At 55.2% G+C, this 17,973-nt stretch overlaps 2 protein-coding genes across 7 annotated transcripts; both read right to left on the bottom strand.

The window, feature by feature from the left end:
* Positions 1-208: 208 nt before the first annotated feature.
* On the bottom strand, positions 209-2,912 carry GJA4 (gap junction protein alpha 4). Of its 2 annotated transcripts, none has more exons than XM_022575172.3 (2): positions 2,824-2,912; positions 209-1,713 (listed from the first exon to the last, which is right to left on the bottom strand). In XM_022575172.3, the coding sequence occupies exon 2, from the start codon at positions 1,694-1,696 to the stop codon at positions 695-697; it is 1,002 nt and encodes a 333-aa protein (XP_022430880.1). In that variant the 5' UTR covers positions 1,697-1,713; positions 2,824-2,912; the 3' UTR covers positions 209-694. The 2 variants fall into 2 exon arrangements, with proteins under 2 accessions (XP_022430880.1, XP_089752616.1); XM_089896490.1 differs by lacking the exon at positions 2,824-2,912 and adding an exon at positions 1,851-2,704.
* A 6,728-nt stretch (positions 2,913-9,640) lies between these two features.
* Positions 9,641-14,866, bottom strand: GJB3 (gap junction protein beta 3). Of its 5 annotated transcripts, none has more exons than XM_022575174.3 (2): positions 14,117-14,866; positions 9,641-11,277 (listed from the first exon to the last, which is right to left on the bottom strand). In XM_022575174.3, the coding sequence occupies exon 2, from the start codon at positions 11,241-11,243 to the stop codon at positions 10,431-10,433; it is 813 nt and encodes a 270-aa protein (XP_022430882.1). In that variant the 5' UTR covers positions 11,244-11,277; positions 14,117-14,866; the 3' UTR covers positions 9,641-10,430. The 5 variants fall into 5 exon arrangements, with proteins under 5 accessions (XP_022430882.1, XP_089752582.1, XP_089752595.1 ...); XM_089896456.1 differs by having other exon boundaries at positions 9,641-11,299; XM_089896469.1 differs by lacking the exon at positions 14,117-14,866 and adding an exon at positions 13,619-13,770 and having other exon boundaries at positions 9,641-11,299.
* Between the last annotated feature and the right edge of the window lie 3,107 nt (positions 14,867-17,973).

Here is a 17,973-nt window from a genome sequence, read left to right on the forward strand (position 1 = left end):
GCTGGGGCATTTCACAAGGCAGTGTTTAGGACTCAGCGCTGCTGAGAGGCAGTATGTAGGGGTTTGAGGGTTGAAGGTGCTGCCTGGTGTTGGGATCGCTAAGGCCAAAGACAGATTATGCAGGACCAAAAAGGAAGCCTGGGTAAAGCAGCTGTCCCCCCACCTCAGGCACATCATGACAGTATCAATACACACCTCGCTTGTGGTCAAGTCCTGTTTATTTCAGAAGGACAAACAGCAGAACTAGGAAGGAGTGATGAGAACAAGACCCCAGTCCCCTTGACAGGGCCAGACCCAGCACAGGCCCCGTCTGTGTGTGGGATCAAGGCTGACCCAGCAGCCTCGACCAGCCTTTTTCTGTGAGGACAGGGTGTGTGGACAACCTGGGCAGAGGTGAATCTTCCAGGGGGTGGGGGTGGGGGTGGAGGAAGTTGTCTCCGAGTCCCTTTGAACACGGTGAAAAAGACCACAGGGCCCAAACACATTTGGCCAAGAGCACCCCAAGCTGCCTCTGTCTGTGCCTGGGACAAAGCCACATTCTGGAGGGGAAACTATGGTGCCCTCCGGTCACCAGGAAGGCCCCAGGTGTTCAAGAACAACACGCAGTGAGGCTTTCTGGCCAGCAAGCACCTGCTTCCCCAGCCCCAGTCATCTCTGCAGTCTTGCACTAAAGGCAGCAAGACTTCCCGGGCTCTTATACATACTGTTTCTTGGAAGCAGAGCTGCTGGGGCGACTGGGGGATTTCCGGCCACTCTGGGGGGTCGGGTCCAGGAAGAGGGGGGGTCTGGAAGAAGCCAGCCTCTCCTCCGTAGTCAGGTTGGCCCAGTTCTGCTCACTGGACGAGAGCCCATTGTAGGTGGGGCAGGGCGGGGATGAGGGCCCCTCACCCATGGGGAGGTAGAAGAAGACCTGGTCAGCATAAGGCTCCGAGGAGGTGCCCTGGGCTGGGGGCGTGTCCTGGCTCTGCCGGGCCCTCATCCCCCGGTTGAGGCAGCGGCACAGCAGGTACGCCAGCTCCAGCAGGTTGAGCACCAGGGAGATGAGTCCAACCACCAGCATGAAGATGATGAAGATAGTCTTCTCCGTGGGGCGTGAGACAAAGCAGTCCACGAGGTAGGGGCAGGGTGAGCGCTGGCACACGAACACAGGCTCCATGGTCCAGCCATAGAGACGCCACTGGCCGTACAGGAAGCCTGCTTCTAGCACACTCTTGCAGAGCACGCTGGCCACATAGGTGCCCATCAGCGCCCCACGGATCCGGAGGTGACCGTCCTCCGCCACCGAGATCTTGGCCATCTGTCGCTCTATGGCTGCCAGTGCCCGCTCCACGCGTGGGTCCTTGGCCGGCAGTGCCCGCAGCTCCCCCTCTTTCTGCCGCAGCCGCTCCTCGCGCCGAGACAGGTAAATGACATGGCCCAGGTAGACCAGGGTGGGCGTGCTGACGAAGAGGAACTGCAGCACCCAGTAGCGGATGTGGGAGATGGGGAAGGCCTGGTCGTAGCAGACGTTGGTGCAGCCTGGCTGGGCCGTGTTACACTCGAAATCCGACTGCTCGTCGCCCCACACTGACTCGCCAGCCAGGCCCAGGATGAGGATGCGGAAGATGAAAAGGACCGTCAGCCAGATCTTGCCCACCACGGTCGAGTGCTCCTGGACCTGGTCCAGCAGCTTCTCAAGGAAGCCCCAGTCGCCCATGGCTCCTGGGCCTCCGTCTGCAGGGAGACAGAGGACACTGTCAGCATCCTTCTCAGCTGTCCTAGCAACAAGCCTGCAGGGAGGCCGGCCACACCCATTTTACCTACAGGGAAACTGAGCTCCAGGAGGGGAAGGGACTGGCCTGGGGACTCACACCCAGATCTTTGGATGATGACTGCTAAGCTCTGGCAAGGGTACAGCTAGGGTCCCTGTCTAGTCACATCTGTGTCCCTCTTGTTCCCAGCTGCAGTCCCAGGGTGACCACAGCCGAAGGAGGTCTGGATCAAGGTGAGGCTCCTGAGCCTAAGGGAATAGAGAATTTGAGGAACTTATCCAAGGTCACAAAGCTGTACCGTGCCCCTCCTCCCTTTTGCCCAGGACAGGCTGCCGCCCCCCTCCCCGCCGCCGCCAGTGGGGGAGTGGGTGGTGGTGGTGATATCTTCAGCTTCTCAGGGGCCCGAAAGCCTCAGGCCCCCACTCCCCACCCCACCAGCTCTCACCCATCTGGCCTCACTCTAACCTCTGCGTTTATGGTGGGGTGGGTGAAGGCATGCTAGACACTCAAGGCAGCATCCTGCATTAGCTCCACCTGTCAGCGATACTGACCACCTGCCGCTCAAGTACAGACACTTGCTCCTGTCCCCTTTCTCCATCCCCTCCCCCTGCCAAAGCTGTTGCTGCCAAATTCTAGACTCTTGAAAGGAACTGTCATGGCAGGGTGGAGGCACAGGCCACAAAGTTCCCAGAACATCACGGGGAGAGTGGGGGGAGGAAGGTAGGGGAAAGGGGCAGGGGTGGTGCTTCTCCCCAGCAGCAAAGCTGTTTAGAGCCAGGCTCTGGAACCAGGCCTGGGTTCAAATCCTGACTCTTCTACAAACTGGGACCTTGGATAAGTGACGACCTCTGAGCACTCCTCTCCTGTAAAATGGAAATGATACTATTCCTAACAAGGGTTCTAAGGATGCGACCGAAGGAGGCAGGAGCCTGGCTTAGCGCAGAGGCTGGCCCAGCAGGCTGGGTGAGCGCGGCCGCGGCGGGTCCCCCAGCAGCCACCCTCAGCCCCTGGCACGTGGCAACCTGTCCCTGCCCGCTCGTCAGCTGGCAGGTGGCGCCCCAGCCCGACTCACCGCCTGCCTGCCGGCGGCCCAGGTGGCAGTGGGGACGCGCGTCGGCCGGAGCGGCGCCCGTGGGAGCCCTGCCTGCTGGACGGCGCCTGGCGGCGGGGGCGCCTTAAATAGCACGCGGGGCGGGGTGGGGTCAGGAAGCGGCGGGAGGGCGGCGGGCGCTGTTCCGAGCCGAGCGGGGGCGGGACGGGAGGTGCAGGCTCCCTGAAACCACACTCAAGGAAGGGGCCCGGGAGGTGGCGCTGGGGGGTCGAAAGGGAAGAGAATGAGAAACCGCTGCTTTCCATGTCTGCCCTCCGAGGTCTTCAGGCCGACAGACTCTCCCAGCCTCAGCTTCCTTGGCTGTGGAACAGGTTCTCGCGGAGGGGGTTTCGGGGTTGTGAGTTTCCCAGGGTGGCTACATTTGAAAGGATTGCAGCCAGAACTTTCTGATCTCAGGCAACTGGCCTGAGAGGCTGTGAGAGATAGGCGGGTGGGGATGAGGGTGAGGGGGCCTCTAGGGAAGGACATCTCCTTGACCCCTTGGTGAGAAGGGAGAAGACCCCTCATTTGTGGGGTGGCCACGGGGTGCCCCCCGCAATGCCCCCCCCGGGACAAAGCCACATTCTGGAGGGGAAACTATGGTGCCCTGCGGTCACCAGAAAAGCCACACTGGGTAATCAAGACTCGTTAGGGCATGGGGAACCACACTGGGAGAGAGGGGTTATAATCTGCCCTCCCTGGCGTCTGTGGTGGAGCTGGGGTCTCTACCCAGCCCCTGTTCTTGCAGAATTCTCAAACATCCCCACTCCTGGGCAGGCTACACAATCAGAGGGCACTAAGAAGTGCCCGTGGACCACGTGAGACTGGGGAGGGGATGGCTGGGGGGGACTCTCCCGACCTTTAGCTTGGATCCCATTCTCATGCCTCTAAATATGGGGTGGGGGGAGACATCCCAAGGAACTAGGGGTGGGCGGAGCCTGCCATTGCTCATTCAGGCATCATCCTGTGTGTGAACACCCGTGTGCTGCAGGCACTGTATGTGGAGCTGGGGACTTCACCACAAACCAGCCAGATGTGGTCTCTGGCCTGGGGCTCCCACTGGCTGGAGCAGAAGGCAGGAACTGAGCATATCAGCCCTTGGGTTAGAGTAGATGCACAAAGTTCTCCTGAGAACTACCAGACTCAGAGGGACTTGGTTAGGAGCGTTTCCTGGAGGAGACTGCGCTAGCCACGTCGATGGACACAATCAACAATCTATAGTAGGAATAGAAAAGAGTTCTATTTGAGCCAAACTGAGGATTCTTGTCCAGGAGATAGCCTCTCAGATAACTCTGAGGAACTGCTCTGGAGAAGCATGGTTTTCAGCACAGTTTATATCTTGTCAGAACAAAGAACATCAAACAAGTCAGAGATACATTCCTTCAAGGTTTCAAGAAAAACAAAACCCAGAAAACCCCAAACCCCCAAAAAGCACAGCTCAGCAGCACACAGCGAGTCAGTACGGCCTTGGCACCTGGGAAGGGAGTCGTCGTCGGAGGAGTAGCGGCACGGGCGTCCCAGGAAGGGAGGCATGTTGTGATCTTTATTTTTAACATGAACGTTCTTTACTGCTGGTCAATGCACCCTTTTCTTTAATAATTAAAGCAGTGAACAACGTAGGTTTGATAGGTCACAAACAGGCTGTTTTAGTTAGCATAAAATTCGAATTAACTCATGTACAAGCCAGAATGACTTTCCCATACTGCAATATGTGAAACTTGCTTTCGTCAGCCAGATGGGGGCTGGGGGGAGAGCATTCTAGGCAGAAGAACAGCGTGAGCAAAGGCCCAAGGACTGGGGGCCGCGACGTCCCGAGGCTTCACCGGCCTTGGTGGGAGAGGCAGTAGGGCGTAGAAGTTGAGACTTTTCTGTTTATCTCTGTGCCCTTAGGCACGTTGCTTAAACCCCTGTGCCTCGGTGTTTTCCTCTGTAGATTGGGGAGGTAATAGTTCCTACGGTATCGGGCTGATGGGAGATCCAATCAAAGCACATAGCATAATATTAGTACCCAGGAAGTTTTCCAATGGATGGTGGCTAAAAACGTAACAAAACATTTTTGTGACAAAAAGGGTCAGTGGGTTGGTCTTGGTGGGAGCAGAAAGGGCTGAAAGGGAGGAGCTGGGGTCAGAATGTTGGTGAAGGATAGGGCAGCTAAGGAAAGGGAATGTGGCAGGTGGGGTCCAAGGCTTGGGGCCGGTGTCAGAAAGGTCCTGTGTTCCTCCACAACAGGATTCAATCTTTGGATTCCTGGTGCCCCAGGTGGGTGCCCCAGGCTCCTGCCTTCAGCCCTCGCAGGAGGACCTCTGGGGCAGCAAGTGTGGTGGGCTCAGCCCAGACCTCAACTTCAGGAGGCTGAGCTAGCTTCCCCTTCCAGGACTGTCCCTCAGGGCCATGATGAGCTGAGCCTCCTGGATTTCCAAAGCTGACGAGGAGCCCACGAAATTCTGACCCCTGAGGGCATGAGAACCGAGGTCCCTGGAGGCGGGCTCTCACCACGCCCCCACTACAGCCTCTGCTCCCAGAGTTCCTCTCCTGTGGCTGGGCCCAGGCCCTCCCAAAGCCTTTGTGATCCCAGCTACTGGGAAGGAGGGAGGAGCTGCCCTCACCCTCACCCCTTCCTTAGGGGCTCTGGAGGTTAGAGTTTGAATGATCCCTCCCCTTCCTGGAAAGGATGAGCCAGGGTCGGCCAAGACAATCCCACAGCCTGGCCATTCCACCCGGGAAACATCCTTAGACCCCCACACCTCCCTCTGTTCCCACTGCCCTGACCCAGTTTAGGCCACCATCTCAGTGGCCTCCCAACTGGTCTCCTGGCTTCCAGCCCAGCCCCACCCTTCCCCAGAAATCAGACCACACGCTGCCCTGCTTAGAACCCTTCTGTGGCTCTCCTTTGCCTCCTGGCCTCAAGCACCTCTCCAGCCTCCTCCCTCTTCCCCTTTCACTCAGTGATCCAGCCATACTTGATTCTGGCCTTTGTCCGTGCTGTCCCCTCTGGCTGGGGCACCCTCACATGCTCAGCCCTACAGTCGTTCAGGACTTTGCTCCACGTCCCTTCCCCCAGAAGTCCCCTTGCTGGCCTCCTCTGGATTAGATGAGCCTTTACGTTCTCAGCGGCTCACCTACTGCCCCGGGTGCGCTGTTTAGTCGTGTTACATACATTCACATTGCTGTGCGACAGATCTCCAGAGCATTTTCATCTTGCAAAACTGAAACTCTATACACATGAAACCATCCCCATTTCCCTTCTCCCCATCCAGGGTGCATTGTTTACTTGTCTTTGTCTTTACCCCCTCCCCTATTAGTCTGTGAGCCCCTTGAGGGCAGGCAGCTGAGTCCTGTTTACATGCCCAGCACCTAGCAGGGCCCCAGGCTCATATACGAATTTATGAATTCAACAAATTATTTACTGAGCGCTGAGCACTGCCTGGTGCTGCTGTCCTAGACACTGGAGATCAACCAGGAACCAGCGATAACGAAACTCCCTGTCTTGTGGGCTTTACATTCTAGCCAGAGGGAGACAGACAAAATATAGAATGTGTTAGCTGGTGATACCTGTTAGGTGGAGAGTAAAGCAGGAAAGGAGGATGAGGGCGCAGGAGGTGGTGGTTTCATTTTTGAACAGAAGAAGGGAGAAATTCTCATGAAGCAGCTGACCTTTGATGCAGGCCCTGGAGGAAGGGAGGGACCCCTGTGGCTCTCAGGAGGAAAGCACATTCCAGGCAGAGGGAAAGAGAGTGCAAAGGCCCTGAGGCAGAAATACGCCTGGTGTTTCCTGCCTGAGGGAGAGCAAGGAGGTCAGCGTGACTGAGTGAGGTCAGCAAGGAGAAGAGATGAGGGTTCAGAAAGGGAACAGGTGGGGCAGGTCTTGGAGGCCCCTAAAGGCCAGTGTGAGATGCCTTTGGAGGTTTGGGGCAGAGGAGTGACATGGCCTGATTTAGGTTTTATGGCATCACCCTGGCTGCTGTGCTGGGAATAGACTGTGGGAGTGGGTGGTGGATGCAGATCTCCCCCTTCAACGGAGGACTCGCTGCCCAGCTGTGCGGAGTGTGGCCAGCTGACAGCCTCCGGGTCTGCTTCAGCTATGCAGGTGGCCAGGCTCTGCTTGGGGTGGCCCCAGGCAATGGCTGAGCCAAGCGTGGTCAAGGGCCCAGCCATTTCCATCCAATGTGACCATCTTTGTCTAACGGACACAGAGCTCCCACGAACGGGTCTTGTCGCTCGGTCCAGCTTCCTCCCCTTTCCTTTCGCAGGTGTTCCTCCCCAGCATGCCCTTTGCACCCCTCTCTTTTGCAGCATCTGCTTCCCAGAGTTGGAGCAGGAAGCAGGGAGATTATTGCAGTGAGCCAGGTGATAGACGATGCAGGCGTCTCAGCTCAGACTGCTGTAAAAATACTACAGACTGGGTGGCTTAAACAACAGAACTTTATTTCTCATAGTCCTGGAGGCTGGAAGTCCAAGATCAGGGTGCCAGCCTGGTTGCGTTCTTGGTGAAGGCCCTTTTCCTGGTTTATATCGGGCTGTCTTCTGAGTATGTTTTCACATGGCAGAGAGAGAAAGACCATCCCCCTCGTGTCTCTTCTCATAAGAGCACAAATCCATCCTCATGAGCCCACTTCCCAAAGGCCCCACCTCTTAATAACATCACACTGGAAGTTAGCATTTCAACATATGAATTTTGGGGGAGACACAAACATTTAGTCCCTACCAAGGGGCTTGGATCAGGGTGATGAATACAAAATAATCTATTTGCCTTGGGCTGCAGGGTGGCTGTCACATCATGAAGTAGATGTGGACTCGAAAGTGTGTATATGAAATCTAAATCAAGCACTATCGAAGGAAGCTTGCAGTGACTCCTCACGTGGTTGGGGGAAGAGGAGGTAGAGGTGTGTACCCTCTTAAGAGAAGACCAGGGGACGTGAGATGTGTGCTGGGGACTCTGCATGGTGAACGGTAGCTCAATACGTGCTGGATGGAAAGCGTGAGCGGCACTGCTGGGGACAGCTCTCAGGCCAAATGTGGGATGCTTAGGGCTGGAATATTCCCTCATCTGTGGTCCTGGCCCGCAGCTTGGAGAAGCGGGACCAGGACTGGAGGCTCAGTCCCTGCTGGGATAGCTGATGTTGTTCTCTGGTTGCTCTGACCTCAAAGCCATCCTTATCCAGGCAGTGGGAACCGTCCTGGAAGATGCTGGAATGCAAGACAGCAAATAGGTAGAGATCAGCCCTCCCTGGGACCTTGGCAACCATCCACTCCAAGCTGGGACTGACACACCAGATGGCCTGGGCAGCAGGCAGAGACTTTCCTAAGCATGGTTGTGCATGGATATTTACTGGATATGTTAGCGCTGAATTAACATGTTATGACACTGTCTCCTTTTATCTCTGCAACAATCCTAGGAGTGGATACTGTCCTGAGTCCTGGGCTGAATGTGTTCCTTTTGCCCCTCAGATCTGCTCTGTGCCCTGGGAGGCTGACCCGTACTGACCGTCTCAATAGGCTTCTGTGCCCTCTGGTTTCTGGTTGTGTTGGGTCAGTGGGAGCCACTGGCAGGTGAGTAGGAGGTGGTAGAGTGAAGTCATGGTATTTATTTGATTGCTGCGGTTGGATGCATCCTTGCAGCCTTTGTGTGGCAACCCGTCCATTGCTACCCTGGTACTAGCCCCAGGGCACCTTTTTTGGGTTTCCTTCAGCATGCCTGTACCTTCAAAAACGGTCCCTCAAGGAAACTCTTTGAAGTTCCATGGTTTGAATGTGCCATCTGTTTCCTGTTGAGACCCTGACTGATAAAATTCCCATTGTATTGATGACAAGACTGAGGTTCTGAAAGCCTGTCCAAGGTGCAGCATGGTGAAGCTGTGGTCATGAAGTGGTTAAGCTATGATTTAGCCTGGGAGGTGAGTGTCAGCCCGGCCCGGGCCCTTTAAACTTGGCTGGCTTATCCACCACAGTAACGACCACACGTGAGAGCAAAGGTGAACCCCAGCCTGTCCTGTTGACACAATGACCCGTCCTTTCCCTGCCTGCACTGGCTCTTGGCTCACTGCCTCCTGGATTTCTGGCTCCCGGCCTTGGCTTTGATAGTTACTAAATGTTCCTCTGCGTGAGTATAGTCTTGCACCCCCTTTTGCTTTCCATCCTGTCCTGGCTTGGATGTTGGTGTTCCTGAAATTTCAGGTCATCACACAGTGCTGGGAGTGGGGCTGGGATCCACCTGGGGTTGGTTAGTGCAGGAGATGAGTGTGTCTCTGTCTCCCCCAGGCTCTGAGCTCCTTGGGCTCAGGTCCTATTCCCCTGTGCAGTCCTCATGTCTGCCAGGGGCCTGGGGTGGAGAAAATGCTCAGGGAAAATGGAAGGAGCTGGATAGTGCTTGGGTGAGGCTGGGGCTTCATGCCTTTAGAGGAGCCTGTTGTGAGCATACAGGAGTGGGAGTATGAATAACAGGGATTTTGTGTACACAGGGTGGGGATGCACGTTGTGGATGGCAGTGACTGGGTTACAAAGGAGGAAGGAGTGTGGTTTGTCTGCAACCAAAGGGCTGTGACTGTGTGCGCTCAGGGCAGGGCCTCACTATGAAGGGCCAGCGCTGCTGTTGTAGAGGGAGCACAGCGCCCTCTTGTGACCACATCTACAATCACAGCATGTATATCTGTAGGTTCCGCCCCAGATCCCTCCTGGGTCAACCCCAGCCCCAGCCTAAATTCAGCTCGAGCCACGGAGCTCTCTCCCCTTCTGAGGGGCTACCTTCTCTGCCCTCAGGGTCTTGTGGGTGTGAGTGTGGGAGAAAAGAAGAGAGTCAACCTGTATAAAAGACAGCCTTTATTGATTTCAAAGAAATTGCCTCGGGGATGTTCCTATCAGCACATCCACCTCAAGTCCCTGAGAGTAGGGTCTGAAAGGCTGGCAACAGACTGAGTACATTTGTGGGAGGAAGATGGGAGCAAAGCTGCCTGAGGGTGGAGGAATAAGATGGGGGGCGGGTTCCCAAAGGGCAGTGGTGACCCAGAGGATCTCTGGGTGTCTCAAGCCGGGGTTGGTGTCACCAGAGCTTACCCCTCCTCTTCCCAGGCTTACTCTCAGCCTCCAGACCTCCACTGCTGGGAGGATACTTCCTTTCCATCCCAGGAATCTGGGTGCTTCTCCCGAAGGAATGAAGATTCCCTTTGGTCTGGTACATCTCACCAGACCCAGGGCAAGCATCTTTCCTTTTGCGGCCTCCAGGCCTCTGCACCTGCTTTTGTCTGCTAGGAAGCACTTCTCGCCTCTCTTAAGCATTCCTCCTTCAGGGAAGCCTCTCCCCATCATCCCCTCCTGGCTTCGGTGAAGCCCAGCGGAGTCCTCTAAGTGGCCCCTTGCAGGCAGTAGTTAATTTGCTTGTCTTTCTCCCAGGAGGCCTGCCAGTGGGCCTGTGGTGAGACCTATACCAGACAGACAGCACAGTGCCCAGCGCTCAAAACAATCTACTAAAGGTGAAATTGAATAGTGTAGTGAATTCAGAGTGGGGCCCCCCAGCCCCGGGAGGACCCCTCCACCGGCACAATACCTCCCTGCCTCTCCCCACGGGCAGCCCAGGATCGCTCCCCAGCCCGTGGTCAGATGGGGGTCATGTTGGGTGCCGAAGCACATAGCTTGTCGTCGCTGGAATCCGGGCCCAACTCCCCGGCCTCCACCAGCTTGTGGTGGCAGCGGCAGGTGGAGGCCTGGCTGGCGGAGGACGGGGGGCCGCGGCCCCGGAGGCCGCTCTTTCTGGGAAGGCTTCGCACGACCCTGTGGAAGATGAGGTAGCAGATCTCGCAGAAGGTGAGCACGATGCAGACGGCGGAGGCGCCCACCATGAAGTAGGTGAAGAGCTTCTTCTCGGTGGGCCGGGCGATGTAGCAGTCCACGATGTTGGGGCAGGGGGCCACGTTGGCGCACTGGACCAGGCGGGGCATGCTGAAGCCGTACCAGAGAGTGTGCAGCAAGTAGAGGAAGAGGAATTCGATGAGGAGCTTGAAGATGAGGCTGAACAGGTAGGTCCACCAGAGGCCACCGTGCTTCTTGCCCGCGTTGTCGTACAGCTTGGCGCACTGGTCGCCGTGTTTCTGGCGGTGCCGCCGCTCCCGCTCCTCGCGGTAGGCCACGTGCAGGATGACCAGCAGTGACGGGCACGTGACGAAGATGAGCTGCAGGGCCCAGAGGCGGATGTTGGAGATGGGGAAGAACTCGTCGTAGCAGACGTTGGTGCAGCCTGGCTGCTTAGTGTTGCAGTCAAAGTCCTTCTGCTCGTCCCCCCACACGCGCTCCGCGGCCACCACGTACACCAGCACGCGGAAGACGAACACCACCGACAGCCAGATGCGTCCGAAGGCTGTGGAGTACTTGTTCACCCCGCTCAGGAGGGCCTGGAGCGTCTTCCAGTCCATGGTGGCTGGTGGGGGCGCTGTGGGCCGTGCCCGCCTGACAGGATGGGAAAACCGGTCTGAGAATGAGTAGATGACATTTATAGAGCATTTACTGTGTGCCAGGCGCTGTTCTGAGTTCTCTATGTGGATGGATTCGTTTGATCATCCCAACGACCCTATGAGATCAGGACTGTTATTCTTCCTAAGCTACAGAGAGGAAATGGGCACAGAGAGGCTAAGTAACCTGCCCAAAGTCACAGAGCTATATGCCGGAAGGAAGGGAATGGGCATTTGCTGATAATAACAGTTATTATTCATTGAGCATTTACAACGAGCCAGGCAAGGAGCTAAATACTTTATGTGCTGGATCTCATTTAATCCTTGTAAGGACCTTGGGAGGTAGACACTATTATGCTTCTCATTGACATATGAAGAAACTGATAATCAAATGAGAAAAGGATTGCAAAGACTCAGTACACAGTAAGTGCTCAATAAATGCTGGCTATCCATTGTGAAATCTAGAGCGGTCAAGTCACTCATTTAAAACTAGAATTGGGGCTTCCCTGGCGGCACAGTGGTTGAGAGTCCACCTGCCGATGCAGGGGACACGGGTTCGTGCCCCGGTCCGGGAAGATCCCACATGCTGCAGAGCGGCTGGGCCTGTGAGCCATGGCCGCTGAGCCTGCGTGTCCGGAGCCTGTGCTCCGCAACAGGAGAGGCCACAACAGTAAGAGGCCCGTGTACCGCAAAAAAAAAAAAATTAAAACTAGAGTTGAATTCAAGGCTGGGCTGTCCACCGCCTGCTCTCCATTTCTCTGCTGGATGCTTGCCCCAGACCAGCTTCTCAAAACTTACCTCGTTGATGCCTCGCTATCACCCTGTGAAGTTGGGGTGATGAACCCCAGATAGGAAACTGGGGCTTGGAGAGGGGAAATAATCTCCCCAAGGTCCCACAGGCAGTGGGTGGTGAAGTTGGGAGACCAGTTCAGGTTGCGGGGGGAGGCACATGGAGAGGGTAATGGTCTGGTTCCTGGGGACACCAGATCCAGGAAAAATCTAGGGACACCCTCCTTCCCTGTGCCAGAACCTGAGGGAGCCCCAGACACACCAGCACTCCGGGATGCCGGAGCTTTGTGGTGGGGAGTCATGCTTTGTTCAGGTCCCCAGATCACACATCTTCCTCCTAGTCCTGGAATGACTCAGAGGGTGTGGACAGGTGGGTCTGCCTGAGTGCACCTAGTGTCTACATGCTGCAAAGGGTGTTGGGAGCATGTGCCTCTCCGTGTGTACGTGTGGGCTTGTGTGCACACGTGAGTGCTCCTGGAGCCGCTCTGTGACTCTGAGCATGCATGCTGACTGAGGGTCCACCCCTGCATCACCACTTCTCACCCCTCCACCACCACCCCCCTGCTCCAAACCACCATCACCGTTGCTGGTATTATTACCAGAGCCTCCTGGCTGGCCTTCAAGTGTCTGCTCCTATGCCCGCAGAGTCCATTAAATTGAATCATGTCACGCCCTTGTTTAAAACTTTCTACTAGCTTCCATTACACTGAGAACCCGTTTCTACATTCTTACCCTACTCTCCTCCACTCTCCACCTGCCTCTCTGCTCGGGCCGCAATGGGGGCCTCTGGGGCTTTGTAATTATTCCTGCTGCCTAGAATGCTCTTCCTCCAGAAACTTGCATGGCTGCATCCTTCTCATTACTGAGGCCTCTGCTAAAACATCCTCTTCTTAGAGGCCACCCTAGATTACCCTGGACCTGGAAGCCCCTGCCCTCCCAGTCACTCTGCTCCTGTCCCCTTTATTTTCTTCCCGGAATTTAATTACCAGTGGGAATTAAAGTGTTTGTTTAATCCTCTACCTCTCTGAATTTCCATGAACTTCTGTTTCACAAGGGCGCTTATTTTATATGCACTGGCAGCAACATACAGTAACATACTTAGAATAAAAAAAAAGTGTCTGCCTCAACTCAGCTCCTTCTAAGACCTGTCGTTTGGGGAGTGGGATGTGTATTGAGCGTGGAGTCACATCTGGATTCAAGCCTCAGCTCTACCCCTTCTACCTGGGTGACTTCCAAGTTCTCCTAATCTCTTTGACCTTCCTTCCTTATCTCTAAAGAGAAATAATTCCTACTTTCTTGAGCTGTGGTAAGAGTAGTAAAAGGCCATTCCCTCCCCAGCCTGCCACTCACCTGGCGAGAGTTCAAGAAGACTGGAGTGGAGGTTGGAACCCTGTCTGCCAGCCCCGGAGGAGAAGGGCCCTGACAGGTGCTTCCACCTGAGCCTTCTCAGGGCGGCCCACCTGGGGGCTGCCCCCTCCTGGGCCCCCACCTTCCACCTTCCAGTCCTGTCTGCCCAGTCCTGTCAAACACACCCTAGGGACGCGACTCACCGGCAAAGAATTTCCCTCCAAGCCCAGGCCCGGGACTGGTGGAGCCGGATCTGGCCCCCCATGTGGCCCCCCCAGCAGCAGCTCCCAGCTATCCGCTTTTCCCCTGCCCCGGGACCAAGGCGCGCCCAGCTTTCACCGCCACTCCACAGTGCCGGCCGGCCCCCTCCTCGGGGCAGAACTCCCCTCCCCTCTCCACCCCCCACCCCAGCCGTCACCAGCACCAAGTTTCCGTCCATTCCAGGCAGCTTGGGAGCCTGCCGACGGGGGAGGGGGCTGTCCGGGAATCTTCAGCAGCTGGAGCCCCCTCCCCGCCGAGAACCGAGGGGTGAGAAGGCAGGTGGGGAGTGGGGTGAGTCTAGTTCCCTCGACCTCCTCCCATCCCCTCACCTGCCAGTCTCAGCCTGGCCCGAAGGCAGGATCAAGCCCCCGCCCCGCCCGGGGTCGCCGGGGAGCGCTCAGCGGCCGTGGGCGCGGGGTGGGGAGGCGCCCCGCACTCACCAGCAGCGGCGCGGCCAGCGGGGGGGCCGGGACCCCGCGTCTTCGAGGCCCGCAGCGGAGGCGAGCGGGACCGGAGCCGCGTCTCTGCAGTGGCGGCGAGGCGCGTGGCGGCAGGCACAGCCGGGGGCGGCGTGGAGGAGGGAGGGTCAGGGGAGGAGCTCGGGAGCCGCCCGCCGCAGAGGGTCGGGTTTTAGTCCAGACACTGTCACTCGTTCCCCCGGCAACCTTCTCCCGGGCTTGACGCCCGTCTGAGCCTGGGCTTCTTCTTCATGTGTGAAACGGGGGCATCTGTGGCCCTGGGCAGGGCTGTGGCAAAGGGTCCGATGAGATTCGGAGCGTGAAGCGCTCTAAACTGGTTAAGTGTCAAGTGGTCCCCGGACGGACTGCAATCAGGACTGGCCCACGTGCGTTACCAAGGGTACTGTGTCCGCGCCCTGCGGGTCACTGTCCCCGCCTGGCGCTTGGTCTCGACCACTCCCGGAGGCTGCCCTCCCCGCGTAGGTGCGTGGCTCAGGCTCCGCGTCCTGGAATGGGCATGGGCACTTTGGAGAAGTGGGGGGCAGGTTGGGGGGCAGACCCTGTGCCCGCAGCAGGAAGGGGCACTGCGCCTGGAAAGGAGATGGGGGGGATCCTTCGTCCAGGGGTGAGGGCCGGATGGGGAGAGGCCGTTGCCTGGAGTTACTGCAGGGGGCAAATCCCATGTGCGGTGTGGGGCGGGAGTAAGAGAGAAGTGAAGGAGCGGAGCCTGCGCTTTAGACCTCCTGCGGAGGGAGGCGGGGCCTGCGGTTGGGCCGGGCTGGGCTGGGCTCTGAAGGCAAGGACGCTTTGTCTTATTTACTAGTGTGCCACGACTAGGAACGTAATGAGAGAGCCCCGGGGCCTCAGCCTGGTCGGGGAACCCCCAGGGTTTCCGGCCTCCCGGGGAGTCCTGGTATCTTAGTCACCAAAGGGCCTGAGCACTCCCTGTCTGGACAGAGATTATGTTGCTAGCTGAAGGGTGATTTTACATGGCATCTTCCCAGGACTGTACTGGTTTATGCCTGTGGCCCTGGTGTAATTAACAGCATCCCCGTTTACTCTCAAAAGTAACTCCAAACTTGGAAAGATCAATTACACCATCACCCTACCTACTACTCCTGGTAGAAAACTAACACTGCACTGGGGGCTCAGAGACATCTTTGGTCCCTGCACTGTCCCGCAGGCTTTATTTCATCATCACAGTGCCAGATGAGGAAGGTACAATCCTTCTCACTCTTATGAGTGGGAAGCCAGAGAGGTTGTGTGACTTGCCCTGGGTCACACAGATAATAAGGAGCAGAGCCGGCTCTGGAGGCCTCAGCCATGTTGAGTTTCTGGATAGGGCAAAGCCACAGGGCAGAGGCCATCTTTTACTTTGAAAATCATTGCTGAGACTGACCAATGCTGGGGTGGGCCAGGTGCTTCTGTGCATGTGTCAGTGTGGGACTATGTGTGAGTATGATGGTGTCCTGTGGGGGGTCCATGACTGCCACCTGCACCTTACCTTCTCCGGCTCTGCTGCATTTCAGAGCAAAACCCGTTCCCCACTTCCTCACCTCCTAGTCAGCCTTCAACCCGTTGAACAATGTTTTCACCCAACCATGTAACTAAAGACAGCCCTATCAAGGGTGCTAAAAACGACAGTAATGTCTCTGTCCTCCTCCTGCACCTTCAGAAGTACCTGACACAGCTGACTGCTCCTTCCCTCTCAAAACACTTTCTTCCCTCGGCTTCCTTGACGCCCCACTCCTGGTTTCCTTGTACCTCGGAGGCCTCACCTCCTGGTCTCAGCCTCTTCTCTCCTGGGTGAGCTCATCCAGTCCTCGGGCTTCCAGTACTATCCATTGGCTGCTGAGTCCCACATTTCTAGTGCTTCTCCCTGAACACCAGACTATGTATCAGGGCTGCCCACCTGACCACTCGGTTTCCAGTTACTGGTTTTTCCTTCCTGAGATCAACTGCGTATTCGACTCTGTAGGTATTTATTTTTCCATTTACCCTATGGAGGTGTGCTGTGTACATGGTTCTGTACTTGGCTATTTTCATGTCCTTTCACGTAACAAAATATAGGACATTTCCTCTATCAGTAGATATAGAGTTATCTCATTTTTTTTTATGCTTGAATAGTATTTCATTTTCCCCTTAGTAGATGGGGAGCTGTCTCTTAAAACAAACAAACAAACAGCTGAATAGCATAAGTACTATAATAATCACTATTTAATCACTCCCATATTGATGAAAATTAAGGGTGTTTTCAATCTTGTATTTCTTTCTGTTGTAAACATCATTGCAAGAAATACACTTGGATAAGTATCACTGAACACATTTTTTTTAATTGTATCTATAAGATATATTCTTAGAAGTGGAATTTTGGGGTTAAAGTATGCTCATTTAAAGTTTTGATAGATATTGCCAAATCCCCTCCATAGATGTATCAGTTTATGCTACCATCAGACATAAAGTGTGTGTTTCCCCATATTCTTGCCAATATAGAGCATTAGCAAACCTTATCTTTGCCAGTGGTATCTCATTATATTTTATTTTGCATTTCTTTTATTACAAGCGAGAATCAGCATATTTTCATACGCTTAAGGGCCACTTGTGTTTCTTTTTCTGTGAACTGTCTTTTGCTTTTGCCCATTTTTCTGTTGGGTGGTTGCCTTTTTAAAATTATTGATTTCTTAGGGGCTCTTTACATATTAAAGAAATATATCCTGTGTCTATGATGCAAATAACAAGGATTTCACCCTCCCCTCCAAGTTTGACACTTGTATTTTGACTTTGCTTATGGGGTTTTTGCTTTGCAGAATTAAACATTTTTTTACGTAGTCAAGTGTATCAATCTTATCTTTTATGGCCTCTGGGATTGGTCATAATTAGAAATGTCTTCCCCCCCTCTGACAACTGGAAAAAGTTTTCCTCCCATGGTTCCTTCTAGCTAAACTAGTGCTTTAATGATGTAAATCAGATCATGTCCCTCGCCTATTAAAAGTTTACAGTGACTTACCTTTACTTTTATCCTGGCACCCACTCTCCTGACATTGCCCTACAGAACCCCAAGTGACCTAGTCCTGCCTCACCTCCCATCACACGTCCCCTTGATCACTGCTCCCCAGTCACACTGGCCTGCTTTCTGTTCCCCAAACAGCATGTTCAGTCCATGTTGAGTCCCGCCTTCTGGGCTTTGCATTTGCTGTTCCCTTTGCCTGGACTGCGCTTCAGCTGGCAGGTTCTTCGTCCTTATTCACGTCTCACCTTCTCACAGGGGTATGCCCTGGTCACCCCACCTGAAGAGACCTCACCCACTTCCTCAGCAGTCACTCTTCAGAACAGTCTTTGAAATTATTTCCAGGAGAGTAGGGAGCTCACTGGTTGTAGACATCAGTTCCTATTTGTAAAGTAAAAGTTGGGCGCGCATAAGGTTGTGTGTGAGGACTGTCTGTTACCGTGTGGGGTGGGGTAGCTGGGGGTCGAGGGGGTAGCATGAGGCGTAGGTGTGTATGGTTGGTGTGTGTGGCTGTGAATGTGCATGCTCGTGGAAGTGGCTGCTAGGGTTTTGTGAGGTTGTGTGCATGTCAGGCTGTGTGCGTGGTTGGGTGAATGTGCTCTGGTTACCAGGTGATTTGATTGCCCAGGTCCTAGTGAAACAGGAGGGGAGGGGGCAGGGCACAACATGTGAAAGAATGACATAGCCTGAGGCCATGACATAAACTGATTAGAACCAAATGGGTCCAAGATGGCGGACAAGTCTACTTCCACTAGACCTCGAGCCTCAGTATACGCTCACTGTAACACGTCAGCACACTAAATGACACACCCACAGGCGCCATGACAGCTCC

This window comes from Delphinapterus leucas, chromosome 1 (genome assembly GCF_059928025.1).
Source record: "Delphinapterus leucas isolate spDelLeu-1000000601 "Yukka" chromosome 1, BTC_Dleu_Yukka2, whole genome shotgun sequence".
NCBI lineage: Eukaryota > Metazoa > Chordata > Mammalia > Artiodactyla > Monodontidae > Delphinapterus > Delphinapterus leucas.

Excerpts from the sequence above, each read along its gene's own strand:
- GJA4 (XM_022575172.3), bottom strand. The coding sequence starts at position 1,696 with ATGGGCGACTGGGGCTTCCTTGAGAAGCTGCTGGACCAGGTCCAGGAG.
- GJB3 (XM_022575174.3), bottom strand. The coding sequence starts at position 11,243 with ATGGACTGGAAGACGCTCCAGGCCCTCCTGAGCGGGGTGAACAAGTAC.